The 24,860-nt window shown below is 40.7% G+C and overlaps 1 protein-coding gene across 1 annotated transcript in view; it reads left to right on the top strand.

Moving 5' to 3' along the window:
• Window positions 1–24,860, top strand: part of DST (dystonin) — a 462,451-nt gene that overhangs the window by 322,277 nt on the left and 115,314 nt on the right. Inside the window, exons 44-52 of the mRNA XM_055002047.1 lie at window positions 4,264–4,387; window positions 10,242–10,450; window positions 11,056–11,373; window positions 11,531–11,697; window positions 12,075–12,231; window positions 12,551–12,674; window positions 15,454–15,522; window positions 20,854–21,089; window positions 21,394–21,523. Coding sequence (XP_054858022.1) covers window positions 4,264–4,387; window positions 10,242–10,450; window positions 11,056–11,373; window positions 11,531–11,697; window positions 12,075–12,231; window positions 12,551–12,674; window positions 15,454–15,522; window positions 20,854–21,089; window positions 21,394–21,523 — 1,534 coding nt within the window. The remainder of the gene's footprint in view (window positions 1–4,263; window positions 4,388–10,241; window positions 10,451–11,055; window positions 11,374–11,530; window positions 11,698–12,074; window positions 12,232–12,550; window positions 12,675–15,453; window positions 15,523–20,853; window positions 21,090–21,393; window positions 21,524–24,860) is intronic.

The raw sequence follows: 24,860 nt of genomic DNA, 5'->3' as shown, positions 1-24,860 counted from the left end.
ACAGGAGAAGATTTTGCAATTATAATTAAATATAACTTCCACTGCAATAAACAAGTTTTATTTCGCTAGCAAAAGCACTAATTAAGTGCATTCTCTCTCATTCTGCATGTGTGAATGCTACGTTTGGTAAACATTGGTTTTAATGACCTTAATTTTTGTACCCCATCACTGCCAGTCCCAGAGAGCTGGAAATACTCTTACTGCACCAGTAACTGGTTAGGAGAAATTAGACAGAATATGAGAACGGTTGAGGAAATTTATCCTTAAAGCCCAAGTTAGTCAGAGACTAGACTTGCCTATTTTTGTCTGTTGCCACACCCACACACCCCTTGTGTAGGCCTATAATAGTTTGTAGAAGGTGAGAGAATAATACTTATTACTATATAGATTATCTTCCTCATCATTCATAAATATCCTGATTCATATCGGTTATTTTACCTGCTTTGGACAATCCAGTGTTATTTCAAGCCATTTAGCTGGCAGTACTGTTACATTGTTCGCTCCACAATTTGGCGTGATGTCACAACAGGCTAATGCTGCTTACTATCCGTGTTCGTTTTGTTGCAGAAAAGACAGGAATCCCTAAATGAAACCTGGCCAGATCATGGCTTCCCTTCTCAAGACAGTTGGTTAGGAGGCTGACACAAAAGGCAGGAGATCCAGGGTCACCTTGGCCCTCTGTATTTTAAGCAGTTCATCATTCCCTTTAACTAAATATTGAACGTTTTAAAATATAAAGTTTGGACCCCAATGATTTGATTTCACTTGATTCTCTGGGATTTAAATAAAACCTGAGGGGGAAAATCCGTTCTCATGCTCCATTAGCAGTGTCATGCAGTCAGCTATGTTAGTGTTGTAATTTAATGGAATGCCATCCTAGATTTTTCTGCCGAACAAAAGGACATTTGATTGTTATGTGGAGGAAATTAGGAAAGGAAGTCCACTCTGACTCATGTGTTTTAAAGGAAGAGGAAGACAGAAGGCTTGGGTCAGAAGGGTGATGAATATAAGCAAAGAATATTTTTAAAAGATCAATGTTTTAAATTCAAGTTGCTTTTTTGCAGCTGACACATATAATCCGTCAAGGCATTGACCCTTTTAGCAGCATAGAAAATGATCTTTGGATTAACTGTTCAAAATGTTCTTCAGTACACAAGGCTCTAGATTGCTTTCTAACAACACCTGAGCTCTTTGTTCCTTTAAAACAATAAAATTCCAAATGAAAAAATCCAAAAGAATGAAAGAAGAGATTGAATTCAGCATTGAATTTCCTCACAGAGAGAAAGGGATCTTTCTCCCCCTTCAGGTCCTTTGAGCCCCAACAGCAGCATTTGGAGGTATTTTGAGCTCTACTAGGAGGATAAAGGCAAGCAAGCTGCACTCCACTGAAGGAAATCCCTTTCATCAGAGGAAATTTCCTGTGGATCCAAACCAACATTCACATACATGTGCAAAAGAAACCCTGATGGAAATACCAATTATTGCAATAATTGTAAAAAGAAAACCTTACTATGGCAGAGGCAATATGTTTTGAGCCAGTGGGTTATTAAAATCAAAAACTAAGCTGGTAATCTATTCATCTTCTGGTTTTCTTTTCCCAGATAAATTAGTTTACAAGTTAGTTTGAATTATTGCTGAATGAACATGCATGGTTAATATGGGAAAGGGAAATTCTCAATATGGTTTCGCTACTCAGTGTACCTATATACCTATTACATGTGCTGATTCACACATAATATTTATCTTCAGGAAGATGGAGGGAAAAATACGCACAATCATTTATGAAGATTTCATTTGCCTGTGTTGATATAGGTGCCTGTACTTAGGTTCTCACTGCCAGTTGTTATGGCTTCCCTAGACATGTAATAATGCATATATTATCTCCCCATGTGGTGGTATAATCTCATGCATATGTTTTCCCCAACATGGTATAGTTAAAAAAACCACGTTTGATGTGTTCCTGATTCCCATGTGTTTGTGTTGCTGATGTTATTGGTCAGATGCATGTTACAATGTAAATGATGCAGATAAGGTACATGTTAAATGTACTTTGATTCAGAATTGCCTCACAGTTATTCCTGGTATAGGTATTTTCTTGTTAATACAGAGTGTGCAATACAGTGGATCGGCATCAGGAAGCTTCTTCAGGCTTGCTGTTTCCAAGACAAATCCAGAGACAGAATTTAATGTAAACTGTGCCATGTAGATTTATTATATATCCATGAATTTATTGGGATGTTTGTTAGTTGTGGTAGCAAAGTTGCTCTTTTAGGGAAGCATGGAATCCTGTGTGGTGATCACTCTCCAAAGCAGTGTATTGCTACAGATAAAACTGACTTTTATTGATGCTGATTCACATTCACTTGCATTCTTGTAGTAGCGGAAGAAAATCATAGAAACCTCATCTAAATAACACAATTTCTGATTACATGTGGCCAGCTAATCCAGCTGCACATGAGTGGGAGTATGGGTGTGCCTCTTGGCATGCTTGCACAGGAGAGTCAGCAGAAAGCATTTTGCATCTTGCAAGACCCGGAGGAGAGAGAGAGAGAACAAAAGGCACAGAAAGAGGAGGAGGAGGAGTCAAATAGAAGTTTCCAGATCAGACAAAGAGAGACATCACACAAACACGTATTTACACGGTTCAAGTAAAAAGGAAAATATTGCACTCCCCTGTCTCCAGACATGGCGATTCACTTCTCCGTAGGGTCATGTGTATGGTATAGCTGCATACTAAGCACAAGTTTCTGCTTTCTAAGAAACAGCTATCCCCTCACTATGACTTGCTGTTGATGAAGATTTATGGTAACTGTGGAGGGTTCTGTTGGATAAAGCGTCACCACATGATGGCGCACTAGGAATTAGTGGTAGACCCTACCACAGCACTAATGAAGCCCTTCCGTGATGAGGTGTGCTTATTCGGGAGCAGGGAGAAGAATATGCAGGCAAAACAAAGGCAACGGCGCCTGCTGTACTGTGGCCAAGGAAGTTTTTTAATGCTGTTAGAGTGGGACAACAACACTTCTTGCTGTGGTGTTAGGACTTTTGAGTTATAGTACTTTTCTACAGGGATTAGTTAAACTGGGGGAAGTCTTTTGTGAAGCCAAAGGTAGGTGATTGTTGTGAAGATAGGGGCAATGTACACTGTGTAGAGCTTTTGGAGGAAGGGTAGAATATAAATATGTATACTGGGAAATTGAGCTGGCCCAAAGTCAACTATAGAGTTTCATGATAAGCATGAATTTCAATCGAGGTCTCCAAGAAGTCCAAGATTTTATTTACTATGTACCTCACTGGAATCAGGAAGAATAATTCAGATATTATTGTGGGGCGAAAAAACATGGAGCGTATTGACATTTCTTCATAAGATGAATGACAGATGTTCTTTTTTTTAAAAAAGGGAACTGATTAAGATATAACGAATATCCCTTTTATCTGGAGCTCTTTTATCCAAATGTCTAGGTTCCAAACAAGTGTTATGTCTTATGACCCAAAATAGAAATACAGAGGAAGGCAGAATAGTGTGCTGCTACCCACTTTCCCACTTCAAATGCTGATGGATTTAACGTTGTATTTTTGTAACAAAGGCTCTCTTACCATAGATTGCCTTTATGTGGCAGGAAAGTTTGGTTTATGGTGGTTGTGTTTGATAGTCATTTTGGAAAGGCCAACTTTATCAAGTTTTCATGATAATACTTGCAAAGTTTCAGTTTGTAAGATGAAAAATGCTTCACTGATATTAGACTGAAGAAGAGCTGAAAATCTCACAATGGCAATTGTAATAATAATTTTAAAAACACTTGCTAAGCTACGCAGCTACTAAGATGATTGTGCCATGAAGTCAGGTTTGTGGTGCCATTAAGAGCAGTATTGTGGCACACTGATGGATCTGATCCATTAGATGCAACTCAGTGGGAAGTTCTGCTGCATAAACCCTATTGACTGTAGTGAGACTGTGCAGTGGTGGAGTAGGCATCAAAAAATCTCTGACTATACATTGTGTTTGCTAAAGTACGATGCTGGACCATAACAAGAGTCCACCTGATTCTAAATTCTAGCAGAGGCCAACCAGGCACCGCTGGAGAAGCCCACAAACAAAACCAGATATAAAGAGTCAAAATGATTAAATGGGTCCCTTGCATCAGGAGAAAACTTCTTGTGCCAGTGGAAAGCACTGGAACGGACCTACTTGTTATTTTTTGTATACTTTCTTTTAAAAAATAGCAAAAACAGTTTTATTTTCAAAATGGTATAATTTTTCAGATACTTCAGGGGCAAGTCGCAAGTCATCAAATGGCTGTAGAGAAACTGAAAAAAGCAGCTGAAGTGCTCTTAGACACCAGGGGAGAATTGCTGCCAGATAAAGAGGAGATCCGGAAAACAGTGGGTAAGTAAGATGAGTAACAATTTTCTCAGCTTCCTTATTCTGCAGCTCACACTTTTGAGACTCCACGCTAGTTGCATCTTTGCCTGTTTGTTCCACCACTCATCTAGCTTTACTGTTGTTCTTTAGATATAAGCAAAGAGTGTATTCCAGCTAAAGTTAAATAGTGTTAAGATGATTCCAGTTGGGAGGGTAGTGCACATGCTTAGCTGTTTTCCATTAAAATTCACAAGGCTTAGGAGTGTTTAAATGTCTTCTTTCCAACACCTCAGGATGACACAGAAAGACTTTTGCACACCCTGGATGTTAAACGTGCATTATGCTTCTATTTAGATAGGACAGCTGCCTTTTGAAAGGAGCCTTACTTTTTTATATTGTTTAAAGGGAACAAAATAGTTCAGAAAGTCTCTGTACGGAATATTTCCAAATGGATAGTGTGGCTCATTAAGGCTTGTTACAAAGAGTATAACCAACCATGCCCACTACACATACGAGCACATTCCATGAAGGCACAGTCCACCTCAGCAGCCTTCAAAGTGGGCATCCCACTAGTTGACTTGTACAAGATGGCCACCTGGTCAACACTGTCTACGTTCACCAAACGTTGTCATTCATATGGACTCTAGATGGGACAACGCTGTAAGCAAAGCCTGAAGAGAGTCTTTTCTTCGAAGAGCTTCATGCCCTCCTGGGTACATCAACTCACTAATCTCCCATGTGGGACTGCATAGAAAACACAACAATGAAAACAAAGTTTCACTTACCTGTAACTGTTGTTCATTGAGTGGTCTTCTGTGCCAGCACACGTCCCTCCCTCTTTCCCCTCCATGACCTCTTATTCTTACCTTCCTTATGCACTGGCGGCTTAGAAAACTAAGGGAGGGAGCCACTTGCCCCACCTTTTATAGCCATGCCTGGGTGAAAAGCGTGCGAAAAGGCTAGGCAAGCGTCTCATGCCTCTAGGAGCTCAGAAACATCTGCGGCTGGCCTGCACATGCGCAGATCCCATATGTGCACGCACAGAAGACCACAAAAATGCTAAGGAGCAATATGACTCCCCAGTTTATCATACTCATAGTTTTTGCACCAATGATGTCCTACTTCATTTACATGATGAACCAGACATTGCCTGGCTATGACATTCTGGGGCTGATCATTAGAATTATGTCACCCTCTCCAAAACGTCTTTACCTATCGCATCTGACAATACTGGTAGTGCCCTAAAGGAAAAGACATCCTAGAGGGTTCTGGGCTGTCCTTTCTTTTTTACTGTGGAGGGGATGTATCTGTTTCATAAGCAACACATCAAATTCTGCAGTTGGCCTAAGCAATGCTGCTTCCTAGGAATTTGTTTGGGAATTGTTACTGCCCCTTTCATGTCAAGCAGAGCTTCAGACTTCCCATTGCATCGGGGAAGAGTTGCCACATGAGCGCTGCAGTGACATAGAAAGCTTAAGTGAGCACCGAGAGGGCTTAAGTGCTGCCAGCTGGTTCCAAAGAGGCATCTCATGTGCAGTCTTCAGCCTTGGCAATGCTCTTTCCATAGCAAGTCCTATGGATATGATGCTACTTGGGTCAGCAGCAGTCAAGTAATCTTTGGAAGCTTGAGGAACCAGAACCAACCCAGAGGTTGCCAGTTGTCAAACTCTGATTTACGCACTGAAGTGTAAATGCCCATGAGCACTTATAATAACCAACTGTATTGGCACAGAAGTCTGTTATCAAGAAATGCTAGGATAATGACTGGTTAAACTGAGCTTTGGAAGCAGGGCTGCTCCTGTGGTTTGAGTGAGCAAAAAAACTAAGCAAAAGTCATTGGGATGATAGCTGAGCTGACTGAAGGTTCTTTTGAAATTATAACTGTTCTGCCATAGTAGACAAGTTCTGTGAGGTTTCTGGAACATGTATAAAGGCCAAAGATACAAGGGAAAGCTGGATCGGCAAACGTAAGCCTTTAAGTCTTCTAGTTTCAACCACTGAAGTACATGAAGTACATCTGTTTAACATACTGGGGTTAAAAGTTAATGTATTAATATATTGCAATACCTTTGTTAGCTCATGCCTGGTTAGCCTACTAAATTTCTAGCGGCTTGTTTTTCCATGTTTAATCTTTTTCTCTTTAAGATACTCTATGCAATTAAGTACATAATGAATGTATTAAAGACTGCTGTGTGTTTTGTGGAAAACTTGATTATTGCTATCTGATTTTATTTATCCTTATGATTAGAATGTGGAATGATTTTAAGTGATAATAAAATTATCCTTTATTGAGCAGCAGCATTGGATGTAAAAATCAATCACTGTAAGAATAGATTGGTCTTTTGTCCTCAATACAGAATCTTTTGCCCTTGGCAGTTCTTTAGAACTATTGCAATTGATCTGAAATGGCCTTTCAACAGAGTTGAGCCACCTGGTGGACCTATTTACTGTTTTATCCACAAGGTCCAGCTGCTTTTCCAGACAATAGACATAGGCACAAATATCATTCTGAGAGAATCACATCCTCCGGAGCCTCTGATAATTCTACTGTTTGAAGTGAATTGTGTTCAACTTCAGAATCCCTGTGCAGAATGCATAGGATACTCTCAGAAAAGAACTTCTATCTATGGTTCGCTGTTGTTAAAGAGCTTCTGAAACATGTCTTATACTGACTTTGCCATAACAGGATCACCTTTATATAGGAAGAGGAGGTCAAAAATATATATGAATGGGAAGTGTGTGTGAGAGAGAGACCTCTTCCTCTTCTTTTTGTATAGACCTAATTGCTAACTTAGGTCAGCCCAACATTTTTTGGGGGAGGCTGTCTCCCATTGGAAGTTGTTTTTGACCCCACCCTCTGGATTGATGTCCCTGAGAAGGTTCTGGTTACCATCTCTTGGGGTTTTTTTATTTTTAAGTAAATTGTGTAAAGAAACCTTGTTGCAGTGAAACCCCATGAGATTTAGAGAGCCTTGTTTATCTAGGCGTTTAACCCTCGACCACTGTCTCTAAGCGCTGATCACAGCCACTCAGAGCTCCTAGTAGCCCTCCTGGAGGATTGAACCAACTGGTTTGTTTGAGATTGGCCAGTCTCCGGGTTCTTTTGTCTGGGTAGACTTGCACACAGGTGAATAGAAACTCAGTATACAGGCTTAAATATAATGTTTATGAATTCAGGAGAGTGTATGCAGGGGTGCAGGAACCGCACAAGCAAAAGACAATAAAATAACAACTTATCTATTTCTAGCTAAACTATCTGACTAGACATGAAAGCTTACTGACTTGCTTTTCTCTGAAGTAGCTTAAGTTGTTCATACTTACAAACAAAGTCCAAAACCATGCCAGGCAGCTCTGGTCATTTCAGGCCTGACATGGAACAAAGTCTCTCACATGCTGATAGAATAAAGGTTGCAATAGAATGGTGAAACCAGGTCCGAGTGAGAGCATGTGTAGCATGTCTGTATACAGTGAGGAGTCACCTTTTCTAGTACTGTCAGCCAATCAGGGGACACTTTGATATCAGCATTGCTAGGCCTGAGAAAGGAAAGGAGGACATGCAGAGCTGAGATTCCCTTCTCCCCAAGGACACCTTAGTCTGGAACAACAGCCTGCAGGTGCAGTTAATTAACAAGACCATTCATTCCATTCCCAGAGTGGCAAGCCAGAACCGGGCCTGTGAGAACTTAGGAGCCTGAACCAATGTACTCAGAATAGGCATGTATATGTGGCTCTGCTAGAAAGGGCTGTATAGGCTTCTTTCTGGCAGCAAGAATGGTGAATTTGTTAAAGGGTGTTTGGGCGAGTTGTAATGATTTCAACTTGGTAATATGGTCATTTGTTGTGGGGGGAAAGGTGACACGGGGGGCAGATTAATTTTGATAGCATTTCTCTCTTTTTCTCAATCTGTTTTCTGAAAGAACTGGGCCCCAGAAGGGAATAGCAGGAAGAGGTCCATGGAGCTACTTTGGTAGTAGGGCTTCAGAATTTAGCATCCAGATGGCCAGGGTTGCTAGGAATCATATGAAAGAGTTCCTAATGTTTCTAGAAACTTCATGAACATGCACAGCATGGACACCCTCTCATGTCTACATGTTGTTTATTGTACATATTTGTGGTAGAATCTAGGGCCTAAAATACCAACAACAACAACATTCAATTTATACACTGCCCTTCAGGATGACTTAAAACGCACTCAGAGCGGTTTACGAAGTATGTTATCATTATCTCCACAACAAAACACTCTGTGAGGTGAGTGGGCTGAGAGAGCTAGAAGCTGTGACTGATGCAAGGACACCCAGCTGGCTTCAAGTGGAGGAGAGAGGAATCAAACCCAGTTCTCCAGATTAGAGTCCTTCGCTCTTAACCACTACACCAAACTGGCTCTCTTGGTTTCACTAGTTTTGTGGCAAGATGGAAAACCAACAAAAGAGCCCTTCTGGGATTTCTGCCATAAGTTCTGGCTACTGGATGCATCTTGGTAAGTTAGGGAAAAGGTAGCATTAGGGAAGTCTTGCTTAAGGCCTCTGCAATATAGACCCAATCCTCGCTGGCCTCTTATTTAAGCTGGAAGATGTTCAGAAAAATATTCACTGTCTTCCCAGTTATTTCTGGAGATGGCCTGTACAGGGGAAGAAAAAGTGTCCACCAGTCATAACTTGAGAATTAACAGTTCTATCCTTGGCAGAGTTATACCCTTCTAAGACCATTGAAGGCAACAGAATTATAATCCCTGTATAGGAAGGAACAGTAAATAACAGAGTAGGGGTGTGTGCTTCGGGTTTCTGATTTGGATAAAACATCCAAATTGGACCCGATTTGTAAAGATTCAGGATTCCTGAATCAAAGCTTCCCTGAAGCATTTGGGTAGCTTCGGGAAGCTTCAGAGCCAGTTTAAAGGGCCCTTTCCCTGCCTCTTGCAAGCAGCAGGTCCCTTTAAACTATCAGCTGGCACCACCGGATCCGGCCTTCTCGGCTGCCCTGCAGGGCTCTGTGGGCCAGGGTGAGGAGGTGGCGTCGGCGTCTCCAGCCCTCCTCGCAGCCCTGCGAGGCTGTGTGGTGGTGGAGAAGACCCTTCCTGCCCCTCAAATTGAACGTTGTTGTTGTTGTTGTTATAGAATGACAAGTAGGTAGCCATGTTGGTCTATATATCAAAAAGCCAAGTGATATCTTTTTTGTGTCAAAGACCAACCAAAATAGTGCAACACAGGGGGCAAAGTTGTAGACTGTTTTGTGTTATCTTGGTTGGCAGTAAGAAGTACAGCATAACATTGTGGCTGACTCTTGAAGGATTATACATGCAGTTACGCAATCTAGAAAATTCATTCCCCCTAAAGAGCAAGGGGTAGGAATCATATAAACCAAGGGGAGGATAGGGGCTGTGGCTCAACAGTAGAGCATCTGCTTGGTGTGCAGAAAGTCCCAGGTTAAATCCCCTCCATTTCAAGTTAAAAGAACCAAGTAGGAGATGATGTGAAAGACCTCTGCCTGAGATGCTGGAGCAATTGTCAGTCTGAGTAGACAATGCTGACCTTGACGAACCAAGCATCTGATCCAGTAGACTCATGTATTCATTTGTATGTCACGTTATGTACTAAGTGGAAGGAAGGGCATACACCTTGGCTGCTATCACACAAATATTGTTATTACTGCTCAGGTAAGTTTACAGTTGTTAAAAGTACAAAAGTCCTGATGTTGAATGTTTTATCATGGATAAAGATATCCTAGATTCCATTCAGTGTTAGGAAAAACCTCTACAGGGCCCCCTGGGGCACTGCTGTCCATCATGGTGATTCATAAATGAACCATTGATGGCAAATCAGATCTTAATATTTGCCCATATAAGTCAATGAAAAATTATTTTCCTATCTGTATCTTTCAGATACTGTTGTGGACAAGTATAACCACTTGTCCAAAGCAGTCAGTGACCGGAATGAGAGACTCCAGATCACTCTGACACGTTCTTTAAGTGTTCAGGATGGACTGAATGAAATGCTTGAATGGATGGATAGCGTTGAGAAGAGCCTTGAGGAGCAAAGTCAAGTGCCTTTGAATTCTGCTGCTATTCAGGATGTCATTGGTAAAAGTATGGTGAGTAACATTTTAAGAGAGCAAACTTTTCCTGTTAATATGAGTAACTTTTAATCAGCAATTGATTTTCGGTGACATTTTACCAATAATAGCTCAATGGATGCTTAATGGGAAAGTGTTTTTGACTGCTTTGGGATTGCATGTATTAGCATGATCAGTACAAGGGAAAAGCAACTATGGCAGAAAGTCAAGAGTCATCTCTTCAAACCTCTTGGATAACAGATACCTCTTCTGTGGAGTACTTCTAAGACTTTGGTTACCATTGCTGGAGAAGTTGAGTTTAGGAGAACATTTGGGAGCCAGTAGTGTAGAGTGGTTAGGGTGTTCAACTGGGATTTGTAAGATTTGGATTCAGATCCCCTCTCTTCCTTAAAGCTTGCTGGGTAACCTTGAGCCAGTCAGATTCTCTTAGCCTCACTTATCTCATAAGGATGTTGCAAGGCTGTACTGATAAAGGGAAAACCATGTGCAAAGCTGGGATGGAAATGTACTAGATAGTTAGATCCATTTACAGCAGTTGCTGACAGTAGTTTACTCATCTAGAAATGCGCAAATTGTCATCGCTATTTTCTCAGGCTTCTTTATTCATTGCATTTTTAATTTAGGCACTGGAACAGGACATTGCAGGCCGTCAGAGCAGCCTAAATGCCATGAATGAAAAGGTGAACAAATTCATAGAAACGACAGATCCATCCACTGCATCTACTTTACAAGCAAAAATGAACGAGCTCTCTGTACGGTTTTGTGAAGCCAGTAAGAAGCACAAGAAAAAGCTTGAAACGGTGGAGGAATTGAAGTCAAAAGTGGAACTATTTGAATGTCTCTCAGATAAACTCCAGTCATTCTTAGACAAGAAAACTCAAGCTCTCAGTGAAGCTGACATCCCAGGGAAGGATGTTACTGAAATGTCCCTATATATGCAGGTTAGTTTCTACTGGGGTAAGACCAGTATCTCCATGTTATCGAGTACTATAGTACAACAGTGAATGTAGCCATCACATCCACAACTATGAGAGAACCTGCCAAATTCAAGCATGCAGTCTGATATGAAGCAATTATTTTCTTGCCCATTTTTTGTAGGAAACCAACACTGAATTGACGGAGCAGAAAAGAGATCTTGAAGCTTTGCAACACCTTGTTGAAGAACTTTCTTCGCATGCTGTCCCTGGAGACAAGTCATTAGTATTGGAAAAAGTCAACACCTTGTCGAAGAAATTCAGGGCAATGGAAGAGACTGTGCGAGAAAAGTGAGTAATAATAATGGAATTCAAGAACAGTGCATCACAGTGATGATAGAAATTATTAGGGCTCTGAAGCTGAAATACAACTTTTGCTGATTCATCATCTGGCTTTTAGCCTATTAGCCTATTCCCTTGTTTTTTCAAAAGTTGTTTCTGAAGGTTATATTTACAAAGCAGATTTTGAAGTGGTTTGAGGGACTGTATCTAGAAGAGGAAATTAACAAACTGAGGTTGCAGGCTCAAGGAAATGTTTCAGTCTCAGATGTTTGTGTGAGCTCAAGTTGGCATCGTTTGTACAATTCATATTATAGGGTTATTTAGAATTTTGAGAACTAGGAGAAAAAATATCTTCTAAGGTTTTCTTGTTCTTTCTCATCACATAGAAAAGAAGATGTATCCTCTTGCCAACAGCAAATGGATACATTCAAGCTTCATGTAGAATGTTTGAAGCAGTGGATAGATGAGATGACTGAAAGAATTCCAACTATGCAGCCCTCTTTAAATACTGAGACGTTAAAGAAATATTTGCAGAACACCAAGGTGAGATATTTCTTGTAATGAACATATGATACTTTGATGAGTAGGATTTGTGGTCAAGTAATTAAGCCATACTGTCTCAATTAATGTTGCCCTCAAGCGCAAATTCATGAATGTTACACATTTTTAATTATATCAGTTCAACACACTTCGGAAAATCTGTATAGGAAGTTAATAAGCAAATCTTTTTCCATAACTTGTGCCCAGTTTTTAAACTATAATGGAACATATGATATTGCTTGTTTGTGATGTTCATAATAAAAATAAGAAATATTTACAACTCACTCAGACATTGGGGGTTAACCATTTTTCACATTTGTAGAATTTGGAAGATGAATGGATTTCAAAGGCACCTGAAATTCAGAAAATGACTAGCCAAGGAGCTGCGTTATGTAACCTAATCAGTGCCATGACTTCCCCTGCAAAATCAAGGGGAGTCAAATCAGGTATGTTCAAATGTTTGCATGTAAAGTGTCGTCAGGTCACAGATGACTTTTGGTGACCCCCAGAGGGTTTTCAAGGCAAGAGATGAACAGAGGAGTTTTGCCATTGCCTCCCTCTGCATAGCAACCCTAGACTTCCTTCATGGTCTGCCATCCAAGTACTGTCTAGGACTGACCCTGCAGTTTCCATGGTCTGGCAAGATCAGGCTAGCCAGGGCCATCCAGGTCAGGGCTTATTCAAATGGATAAGTGAAATAAGAAACATTTTAAAAATTTAAATACTGCACATAATATGAAATATGAAGGGTGAATCAGCTCATAGGTAACAGCTATTCACATCAGCAGTGTTTTTTCTACTGAAATAATATAAAAGGGTAAAAGATCTATTCAAACATTGCACATTAACATTTGTAAATAACTTACTTACTTATTTATTTTTTAGACTTATAATCCACTCTCCCCACAATGCAGGCTCAGAGTGGATCACAACCGGATTAAAAAAACAATACAATATACAATAAATAACATATCGTAAAAGCGATTTAAAACTGGCAGCAAAATTTAAACAGACAGCGGATTTCACACGCCTGCAAGTAACTGCTATGTTAATTTCACAATTTAAAGCGCAGGTGTCCTGGATTTGAACTAGTGAGAATTCTTTCCATTCCAAGATCTGTAGAAAGGTCCTACTATCTTATAATGAGAACAACTCACTCACTTGGCTGAGATTTTCTCTCACTGTTTCCCAGCTGCCATTAGCCCAACACTCACCTTCCAGCTGGCAGTAAGGGGCGAATACTTAGCCTTTTCCAAGGCAACAATTACTTCTGCTCCATTAATAGTCATCTTCAAGCTCTCTGTTTAAATATACATGCAGTAGGTTCTACTGAGAGCTCTTATTTCCTTCATAAATAACAAGTGTTTTGATACGTCATGAAATTGCCTGGGGATCAAATAAGAGAGTGCTTCTGAAGCTAGCTTCTTAACATGGATATCGGTAAACACAGAAGGATTATTGGTTAGCAACTGGGCAATTTCTCGTTGTGGGTCCAGTTCCACAGTGTATGAAACCATAGACCCAAATCCAGATAGTAATATTGTAATGAGCTTGTAATAATTTCTTTGCAGCTTTTCATACATTGCTTTGTGCGTTGGTGAAGGTGCCAGAAACAAGAGACGTGCACACCGTGACATTTCTGAAGGGCACAGACACATATTAATAGTTTAAAACATTTGGAAAGGGCAACCAAAAAGGGATCAGGGTGACTTGCCCAGTTCTAAGCAGCAAGTTTTTTATGCAGAAGTTGTCCCAAGTGATCATTTTACCAGTTCATAACCATGGCTTTATGTCTGCACTGCTCTATTGATAGTGAAAGTGTTCCAAAGAATGCATGTGAACTGATGTAGTGCGGATTCTGCAATGTGTAAAAATATCCTAAATGTTTGATATTATGAAGAGTCTACTGTAATCATTCTAAGCTGCTAAACCAGTGTAGAGAAAACTGGGTTCAGGCTCTCTTAAGGCCCTGCCCCAAGTCTCCTCTTGGGGAAGGCAATGGCAAACCACCCCATAATAAAACGTCATGATGCGATGTCCCCCCATGAGTCATTAATGACTCTGTGCTTGTGCAGGGGACTACCTTTACCTTTACCTAGTTCTCCTCTAATAATAAGTAATAATAAATAATAAAGACCTTCCATGTAGGGGTGTGAAAAATAAAGATATTTTAAGAATTGGAACATTAAAAATTACTACGTAAACTGAGTGGATGTTAAGTTGTCCTGAAGGGCAGTATATAAATCAAATGTTGTTGTTGGGATGATGAGGATGAGGATGATGATGATGTGCGGATATCTTGAGGGTCTTGGTTCAGGAGAGCAAGGGAGAAGAACGGCTCTGCCAAAGGAATACGCCGCCTACTGTTCAGGGTAGGGTGGTCGGAACAACCCCTTGTCTCTTTCCAAACCCTAAAATCTACCCTCGTTGGCAAGACTTATGCAAGTAGCATTCTTTCATGAGACTGAGAAATAGCCCTACCAGCAAAGGCTATAGGAACTAGGTCTGAATCCCCATGAATGGATGATGTTCTGTTGAACAGGAAGAAAACATAGTTCATTTCCTGTTCAGCAAAATAAGAATCACAGCTCCGGGTCCTGTGCCACTTGTTCCCTGCAAAAGGATTCTACTGATATTAGGGGGCTTAACTCCACAATAATACCAAGGTCAAGGAGAAATTGGGTTCCCTCAAAGGATCATTTTAAGTTGAGGTGGAAGCTGTTTCTTCACCGCCTGAAAGATTGCAAGGGGACAGGAATTAGGTTCTGAAGATGTGCTTCCTCTTAATATAATCTTCCCCCTTCTCCCCCTTTTCACAGTTAATCCTTTGAAAATAATAATAAATCCTTTGAAATAGTATAGAGAGGTTGAAATAGTATAGAGAGGTTGAAATATATGATTTACAATAGGTTTTCAGAATTTTTGCAGTGTGGCTCAAGTAATTGCCCATTTATACAGTACTTGATCAAGGCTAAAGGACATATTCTGATTGAGGTGTACTTTCCCTGGAGTATTTCTAATTAAGATTTCTTCACTTGCCGAAAGTACAAACATTAATGTGCTAATTACTTGCAAATAAAATGTAAAAGTAATTCATGCATCAGTGGAAACATGCACAGTTATGTTAAAAATACTTTTGGCTGTGTTTTGAAAGGCTCAAATACTGGTGAAACCTGGATGGGTATATATTATATGAGCACTGCATTTCACATTTATCTCTTCCAGCTCTCAGTGGAACACTGTTAAATGGTGAAGGAGGTACAACAAGTGCCCAGGGTTTCCTGACAAACAAAGGTAATAGCTAATAATGGCTCACAAATTCATACAAGTGACAAGAGCTGCAGGCAAACATCTATATAAATTTCATTTCAGTTTAGTGTGATTTCTGAATGCATGTTGTCCAAAAAATTATTGTTAGCTACTGAGTGCAGAACTGAGATTCTGTGGTTTGTATCTGGCTTGTTTACTATGCTTTGCACTCAGTGTGGTTTGTCATGACATATGAATACAGAAATCCCAGTTTGTTCAATAGCACTGCCCTTTCAACCTCACGCATACAGAAATGGAAGTGAGCAACAGAAAAATTTGCTTTGCTGCTCCAAAGCATTCAAGTATCAATGGTACTTTTCCAATAGTCTCTCTTAATTTGCCTTCATTCCAAGTCCAAGTCCCCCATCCTGCTAGCAGTGACCCACCAACTGGGACCGTTAATTCCACTTGGGGGTAGGGTTAAATTTTGCGGGACAAAAAAAATGTCTCTTAATTAGCACAATTTTATTTGGTTGTCAACATACACAATATAAATTGCTCCACACAAGCCATTGTTACAGTCAAAAGCAGTTTGCCACTGACCTACTGCTATACCTTCGTCCCCAAACAGAGAGCTGCCTTCAACTCCCTCCTCCATTCTCAATCCATTATTTTATAGGACAGCATAAACAAATGAGTGCCCTGGCCATGATCACATGTTTCTTCCACAACTTTTATTTCCCTTTTGAGAGAAAATAAGGTTAAGAAAAATGGTGCGGGACAGCTTAGGGAATACAATGAAGTGGCTGGGCAGAAAGTTTACAACACAGAAAGAGACAAAAGCCACAACATTGGTTTCACAGGGGAAAGGGTTTAGGTATTTAGTGAAACAGCTCGATGGAAAGGAAGAGTAAAAGGAAGACTGACAATCCACAGCCAAGAGTGAGGAGAAGGCTTGACTTGCCCTAGGTTTCTCCTCCCTCCCCCTTCCCGTGTATTGGAGTGGATGAATTGCAGAAGGGCTGTGTGCATACTGAGGCTTTGCTAGCAGCTGGGCAATATAAAGAAGTTAAGGATATCATCTGGAGATTCTGCTTGGAGGAAGGAAAGGAAGCAAGCAACAGCTATTTTAATTATTACTATCAAATATAAATGCATTTACAAAATTCTGACCATTCTGACAACTACAGGTTACAACAGAGTTCCATTTGGTATGCTCATTAGAATATGTCTAATATTAGAACATTAATTAATTAAATGGGTATGAATGTTGCTGAGAGGATTCAACAGATTCCTCACCAGTCATTGAATGCATTGGATCTTGATCAAGATGAATAGCCTGTTAGTCTGTCTGTAGCAGTACCAGGGAATCTGAAGAAGTGAGCTGTGGCTCACGAAAGCTCATACCCTATCATAAATTTTGTTTGTCATGTATGTGCTACTGGACTCTGGCTCTTTTCTACTGCATTGGATCTGTTAGCTAGATACAACCATTCTGAAATAGTAGGAAGGTTGATTGGCATAAATGTTTTACAATAAGTATTTTTGCTACAGTTAATATATTCTAAATCATAGGAAAACGTATTAACTAATCCAATGCAAACCAAAGAAACTGGATTTTTTTAGTTTATTATAAAAAAGAAGGAAACAAATATAAAAATGTAGTCACTACATACAAACTAGTACATATCATATTACTAAACTAAGGATATTATTGAATTGACCAAAATGACTATCATAACATATCATTCAATCGATTATAGTAACTATCTTTTTCTGGTTTGCTGGATGACAGGATGTTCCTACAACATATGTGAGGAGTCCACATTTATTTGAGAATCTCTAAAAATCTTCATTGTCCAGAAGTATAGTGTAGTATTCTAACAACAGAGCTTTCGTAGAAACATAGAGCCGGAATGAACCTCAAGGGTCATCTAGTCCAACCCTTGCACAATGCAGAAAATTTACAGCTATTTCCCCCTTCACCTACCCCAGTGACCCCTGCTCTATACCCGGAGGAGGGGAAAAAACCCTCCATGATCCTTGGCTAACCTGGCCTAGACGAAAATGCCTTTCTGACAAAGTGGCAATTGGAATTACCCTGGGCATATAAAAAAGGGCAACGAGAGCCTAGTACCAGCTAATCCCCTCATATCCTCCCTCTCCTTATCTGCATACATTCGTATTGAGTCATAGAATAATCATTGTTGTCAGGTGGCCATCTAGCCTCCCGTTAAATACTTCTGAAGATGGAGAGCCCACCATCTCCCAAGGAAGCCTGTTCCACTGAGCAACCACTCTGTCAAGAAGTTCTTCCTAATGTTTAGCTGAAAACCATTTTGCTTTAATTTTAACGCATTTGTTTTGTTCCAATCCTCTGGGGCAACAGAAAACAATCCCACTCCATCTTCTATGTGACAGTCCTTCAAATACTTGAAGAAGGCTGTCATATCACCTCTCAGTCGCCTCTTCTCCAGGCTAAAGACGCCCAGCTCTTTCAACCTTTCCTCATAGGACTTGGTCTCCAGACCCCTCCCCATCTTTGTTGCCCTCCTTTGGACACATTCCTGAACACAGTACTTCAAGTGAGATTTAACCAGAGCAGAGTAAAGTGATTCCATCTCTTTGCATGATCTGGAGACTATACTTCTGTTGATACAACCGAAAATTGCATTTGCCTTCTTAGCTACTGCATAACACTGCTGACTCATGTTCAGTGTATGATCAATTAAGACTCCTAAATCCTTTTCACATGTACTATTGTAATTATGCCTTAAAAACAGTGCAGTTTTCAAGGAGTAACTTGAATTCAGTCTCCTTGGTATTCAACCATCCATTGTTCATATAAATATGAATATAATTTTCAAGTTGAAAATATAGAACCATGCAGGAGGTAAATTTCCAACAATTCTATCTTTACTGGTTATATCTGTAGATCTTTATATTGTTGACCAAACACAAGGATTTCCCACCATAAACTGTAATTTCAGCATTCTACAAAACTTACTTGAAAGGTGAAATCATATGACTTTAAGCAGCTTCTAAACTTCCTGAAACAGCCTTAATGACAGGATTGATATTTTTTTTAAAAAAGAGGTGATTTTCTTACAAGATTTACAATAATACCATTTTAGAACAATTACGTTGTAACATTAACCAATCTGAATCCTTGTTCAATTGCATCTGTTTGGCAAGATACTTAAAAGAAGAGGCATAACAATAGAGCAGGACTTTTTGACATGGTGCGCATCCTTTGGGAAGAGCTGAATATGCAAGTCTTGGCTTTTTTGAAGCCTGTATGAAGTTAACTAGCATCTTACATATTTTTTGTGGTAGATGAATTTCGGGACATTAATATTATCCATAGATGAATATTATTCTTGGAAAGATGTTCATTTTACGTTCAGTAAATCACTCAGTTTTGGGATACCAGCTTCTAAATGACTGGGTCAGTAATCATGACATCTCTGTAGCCTTTGATTAGACTTTGATGAGCAGTTTGATTTTTTAAAAATAAACTGGAGACTAATACATATTAGGATAGAGTTTACTGTGCAACTTGTCACATTCCCAAATCCTCAAAAGGGACATCCGCTGAATCTTCTCTCCATCCATGACACACCTTCTTCCTCAAGCCCTTGTGCAAAATTTCCCCATTTTCTTTTGCGAACAACCTGGTGACTATGGTTGTTGGGGGTTTTCCGGGCTGTATTGCCGTGGTCTTGGCATTGTAGTTCCTGACGTTTCGCCAGCAGCTGTGGCTGGCATCTTCAGAGGTGTAGCACCAAAAGACAGAGATCTCTCAGTGTCACAGTGTGGAAAAGATGTAGGTCATTTGTATCTACTCAGGAGGGGTGGGGTTGAGCTGAGTCATTCTGTAAGAGTTTCCCAGGGTGTGGAATGCTAATGGCGGGAGGCTTCACTGTATCCTGAGGAGGTTCTTTTGCATATGGATTGGTGCTTGATGTGCTAATCTTCTCTGCAGGGCTATTGTCGGGTGTGGAGTGTTTTGTTGGCCTGGTGTTTTTCAGAACTGGAGCCCATGCTCTGTTCATTCTTAAGGTTTCTTCTTTCCTGTTGAAGTTTTGCTTATGCTTGTGAATTTCAATGGCTTCCCTGTGCAGTCTGACAAAGTAGTTGGAAGTGTTGTCCAGTATTTTGGTGTCCTGGAATAAGATACTGTGCCCTGTTTGAGTTAGGCTATGTTCAGCCACTGCTGATTTTTCAGGCTGTCCAAGTCTGCAGTGTCTTTCATGTTCTTTTATTCTTGTCTGGATGCTACGCTTTGTGGTCCCGATGTAAACTTGTCCACAGCTGCAGGGTATACGGTATACTCCTGCAGAGGTGAGGGGGTCTCTGCTGTCTTTTGCTGATCGTAGCATCTGTTGTATTTTACTGATCAGATGGGAAAGCTTATGAAAAAGCATAACCTTCAAGCAGTATTCAGACCCACCCGAAAAATACAACAGATGCTACGATCAGCAAAAGACAGCAGAGACCCCCTCACCTCTGCAGGAGTATACCGTATACCCTGCAGCTGTGGACAAGTTTACATCGGGACCACAAAGCGTAGCATCCAGACAAGAATAAAAGAACATGAAAGACACTGCAGACTTGGACAGCCTGAAAAATCAGCAGTGGCTGAACATAGCCTAACTCAAACAGGGCACAGTATCTTATTCCAGGACACCAAAATACTGGACAACACTTCCAACTACTTTGTCAGACTGCACAGGGAAGCCATTGAAATTCACAAGCATAAGCAAAACTTCAACAGGAAAGAAGAAACCTTAAGAATGAACAGAGCATGGGCTCCAGTTCTGAAAAACACCAGGCCAACAAAACACTCCACACCCGACAATAGCCCTGCAGAGAAGATTAGCACATCAAGCACCAATCCATATGCAAAAGAACCTCCTCAGGATACAGTGAAGCCTCCCGCCATTAGCATTCCACACCCTGGGAAACTCTTACAGAATGACTCAGCTCAACCCCACCCCTCCTGAGTAGATACAAATGACCTACATCTTTTCCACACTGTGACACTGAGAGATCTCTGTCTTTTGGTGCTACACCTCTGAAGATGCCAGCCACAGCTGCTGGCGAAACGTCAGGAACTACAATGCCAAGACCACGGCAATACAGCCCGGAAAACCCCCAACAACCATCGTTCTCCGGCCGTGAAAGCCTTCGACAACCTGGTGACTGTTTCTAACCCACCTTTATTTTGGGTATTTGTGGTGTAAACAAAAAGGGATCATAATGATTGTGGTCATTGATTCTTGCAGGGCTTTATATTTAACACATAACGTTTGTATCGCTGCCAGATGTTGAGTACATGTTTTCTTAAACTTGTGCCCACTTCTTCTCTCTCAGAACTGGCTACTGTTCAACATGACATGTCAACTACAAGCGGTAACTATGATGATTTGGGAGGAATACTGAAAGAAAAAAGATTGGAATTGGAATCCATGATTTCAAATATGCAGAATGTCCAAGAAGAATCAAATTCAATGATGGAATGGTTACAGAAAATGGATATGGCTGCAGCAAAATGGGAAGCTGCCCTTCTAGATGGTGAAGCAGTTAAGGAGCAAGTGGAGCAACATAAGGTGGCTTTTGTCTCTTTCTGTGTTGTAAACTATCAATTAAGAGTAATAAATTTTTCAACAGTGCTTCCTGTTCAAATTAATGGGGAGGTTCTATTTAATAATGTATGGGACTGAACAATCATATAGCTGCCCTTTGTGTGACACTTTGATGGAAATCTCAGAAAAATGCCTATCAGGGCACATCATTTATATCGGAGCTGAATTTGGCTAGCTTCCTTAAAGAAGCCATCTTGATGAAGCACCTCTCTTGTCAAGTGTGCTTATTTCATGTGTTCTTAAGCCCTGATGTGTTCTTTCTTGGTAGCTATTTGAAACAGAGTTGAAACAGAATGAAAATAAACTGCAGGAGCTCAAAGACAGAGTCACAGAATTGCTGGAGAAGAACCCAGACTCACCCGAGGCATCCAAATGGAAACAGATGTTAGATAAAATAGGTATTATGTTGTGCTTGCCATTGGCATCAAACTGGGCTCAGAATCAGTATGTTTGATTCATTTACTCCTAATGGCGATATCTTGCTTCTCTTTTACCCCTAGCAGTCCTATTCTGTTTTACCACACTGTCTGCCTTGCCATACATGCTATTATTTTGGTGCATTCTTATTTATGCTACAGCTTGGGCCGCATTTCCTGCACATCATTATTTATTTATTTTGAAATGTTATTGATATCCTGACTTTCTGCCAGAAAGTTTAAGGCTCCATTTTAATGTCATTTCAGCAGCCTGAGAATGGACTAGACTGGTTGTTGGGGGTTTTCCGGGCTGTATTGCCGTGGTCTTGGCATTGTAGTTCCTGACGTTTCGCCAGCAGCTGTGGCTGGCATCTTCAGAGGTGTAGCACCAAAAGACAGAGATCTCTCAGTGTCACAGTGTGGAAAAGATGTAGGTCATTTGTATCTACTCAGGAGGGGTGGGGTTGAGCTGAGTCATTCTGTAAGAGTTTCCCAGGGTGTGGAATGCTAATGGCGGGAGGCTTCACTGTAACCTGAGGAGGTTCTTTTGCATATGGATTGGTGCTTGATGTGCTAATCTTCTCTGCAGGGCTATTGTCGGGTGTGGAGTGTTTTGTTGGCCTGGTGTTTTTCAGAACTGGAGCCCATGCTCTGTTCATTCTTAAGGTTTCTTCTTTCCTGTTGAAGTTTTGCTTATGCTTGTGAATTTCAATGGCTTCCCTGTGCAGTCTGACAAAGTAGTTGGAAGTGTTGTCCAGTATTTTGGTGTCCTGGAATAAGATACTGTGCCCTGTTTGAGTTAGGCTATGTTCAGCCACTGCTGATTTTTCAGGCTGTCCAAGTCTGCAGTGTCTTTCATGTTCTTTTATTCTTGTCTGGATGCTACGCTTTGTGGTCCCGATGTAAACTTGTCCACAGCTGCAGGGTATACGGTATACTCCTGCAGAGGTGAGGGGGTCTCTGCTGTCTTTTGCTGATCGTAGCATCTGTTGTATTTTTCGGGTGGGTCTGAATACTGCTTGAAGGTTATGCTTTTCCATAAGCTTTCCCATCTGATCAGTAATTCCTTTGATATATGGCAAAAACACTTTTCCTGTAGGTGACTGTTTTTCCTTGGTTGTTTGATTCATCCTGGGTTTGATTGCTCTTCGGATTTCATTTCTGGAGTAGCCATTTGCCTGAAGTGCGTGGTTTAGATGATTAATTTCCTCATTGAGAAAGCGCGGCTCACATATCCGTCTTGCACGATCCACTAATGTTTTCATTATGCCTCTTTTCTGTCGGGGGTGGTGATTGGAGTTTTTGTGTAAGTACCGATCAGTGTGAGTTGGTTTCCTGTAGACCTTGTGACCTAACTGAAAGTTTGCTTTGCGGATGACCAAGGTATCCAGGAATGAGAGTTTTCCCTCACTTTCTTTCTCCATTGTGAATTGTATGTTCAGGTGGATGTTGTTGAGATGATTCAAAAACTCCCTCAATTCTTCCTCCCCATGGCTCCAAATGATGAATGTATCATCCACAAACCGGAACCATACACTGGGTTTGTGGGGTGCTGATTCTAGAGCTGTTTTTTCAAAATGTTCCATGTAGAAGTTTGCTATAACTGGGCTGAGTGGGCTCCCCATGGCCACCCCATCCATCTGTTCATAGAATTCATTGTCCCATTGGAAGTAACTGGTTGTCAGACAATGATGGAATAAGGCTGTTACATCCTCTGGGAAAATCTGATTAATCAGTGCAATAGTGTCTTTTACTGGAACCTTGGTAAACAGGGATACAACATCAAAACTGACAAGTATGTCTTGTGGATTGAGTTTCAGAGAACTGATTTTGTTGATGAAATCTGCTGAATCTTTGATGTAAGACGAGGTTTTCCCGATGTGGTCCTGCAGGAGATCTGCCAGATGTCTAGCTAATTCATATGTCGGTGAACCAATGGCACTCACAATGGGTCGGAGTGGGACTGAATCTTTATGTATTTTGGGGAGTCCATATAGTCTAGGTGGCTGTGCTTCAGTCTTGCATAGTTTTCTGTGCGTGTCGGGATGACTCAGCTCTTACAGAATGACTCAGCTCAACCCCACCCCTCCTGAGTAGATACAAATGACCTACATCTTTTCCACACTGTGACACTGAGAGATCTCTGTCTTTTGGTGCTACACCTCTGAAGATGCCAGCCACAGCTGCTGGCGAAACGTCAGGAACTACAATGCCAAGACCACGGCAATACAGCCCGGAAAACCCCCAACAACCATCGTTCTCCGGCCGTGAAAGCCTTCGACAATACAATGGACTAGACTGCTCCCCTGTTCTGCATTACTGCCTCAAAAAACTTCACAATACTGCTCTTGCTGCCCTGGATGTACATAATAATTTTTTAAAGTAATTAAGCCAATTCAAGGATACTGATATGATAAAACTGACATGTAGTACTGTCCTGTAGGAATTCCTTCATGCTCTTTTCAATGCCACGTTACATTTCTGTCAGCCGTGGGGGTTTTTTTAGTGGTGTTTGACTGTTCAAAACATCCTCTTTAATATTTTTGCCAAAAATCAAGACATGACCATTTTGTACAATGAGTACATAATACATTTTTTTAGTTCCTCTGCATGTTACTATGCCTCAGAACAGTATGCAAGCTTGAAAGCTATCATTGACTGTAGTGGCCATTTATATAACAAGAGCTGTAGTACTTGAAAGATGACAAGAAGGAAACCCTGTAAGAGGGTTAAGGAAATCACCAAGAGCGTATAAATCTGATACAGAATTGACTGTGTCTTAGTGCAGAAGAAGGGAAATTACATGTATAAGCAGATTTTATTTTGTGGTAAGAAAATAGCTCCTCATGTGGTTATGGTAAGCCTTCAAAAACCACCTGATCAACTGGGTTCACAGTGGCATGGGAAAACCTTCCACAGCTGCATGGAGGAACCTTTTCACACAATAAATACTGTTCATGAACTTGTATTTCAAGTGGGACTTAGTCCAATGGATGGAATAAGGGCTTTCTTGTGTAACTCCTCTTCTCTGTACTAAGTATTTGAAAATACTGATCTGGTCTGGATGAAGCTGTATATGAAGTTTGATCAGGATCGTGCACTGTGTGCTATGCCCACTGTACACACTCTCCACATACAGTGTCAAGTTTGCATAGAACCTACATGTGAAAAATCCAAAGTGCCTAACCCTGAATAACTTGTTTGTTTTAGATCCAGAAGAGTTAGCCATGTTAGTCTGTAGTAGCAAAATAGTAAAGAGTCCAGTAGCACCTTTAAGACTAACCAACTTCATTGTAGCATAAGCTTTCGAGAGCCACAG

The sequence above is a fragment of the Eublepharis macularius genome, chromosome 1, assembly GCF_028583425.1.
Source record: "Eublepharis macularius isolate TG4126 chromosome 1, MPM_Emac_v1.0, whole genome shotgun sequence".
Taxonomy (NCBI): Eukaryota; Metazoa; Chordata; class Lepidosauria; order Squamata; family Eublepharidae; genus Eublepharis; species Eublepharis macularius.
This window is presented reverse-complemented; position numbering and strand designations above follow the sequence as displayed.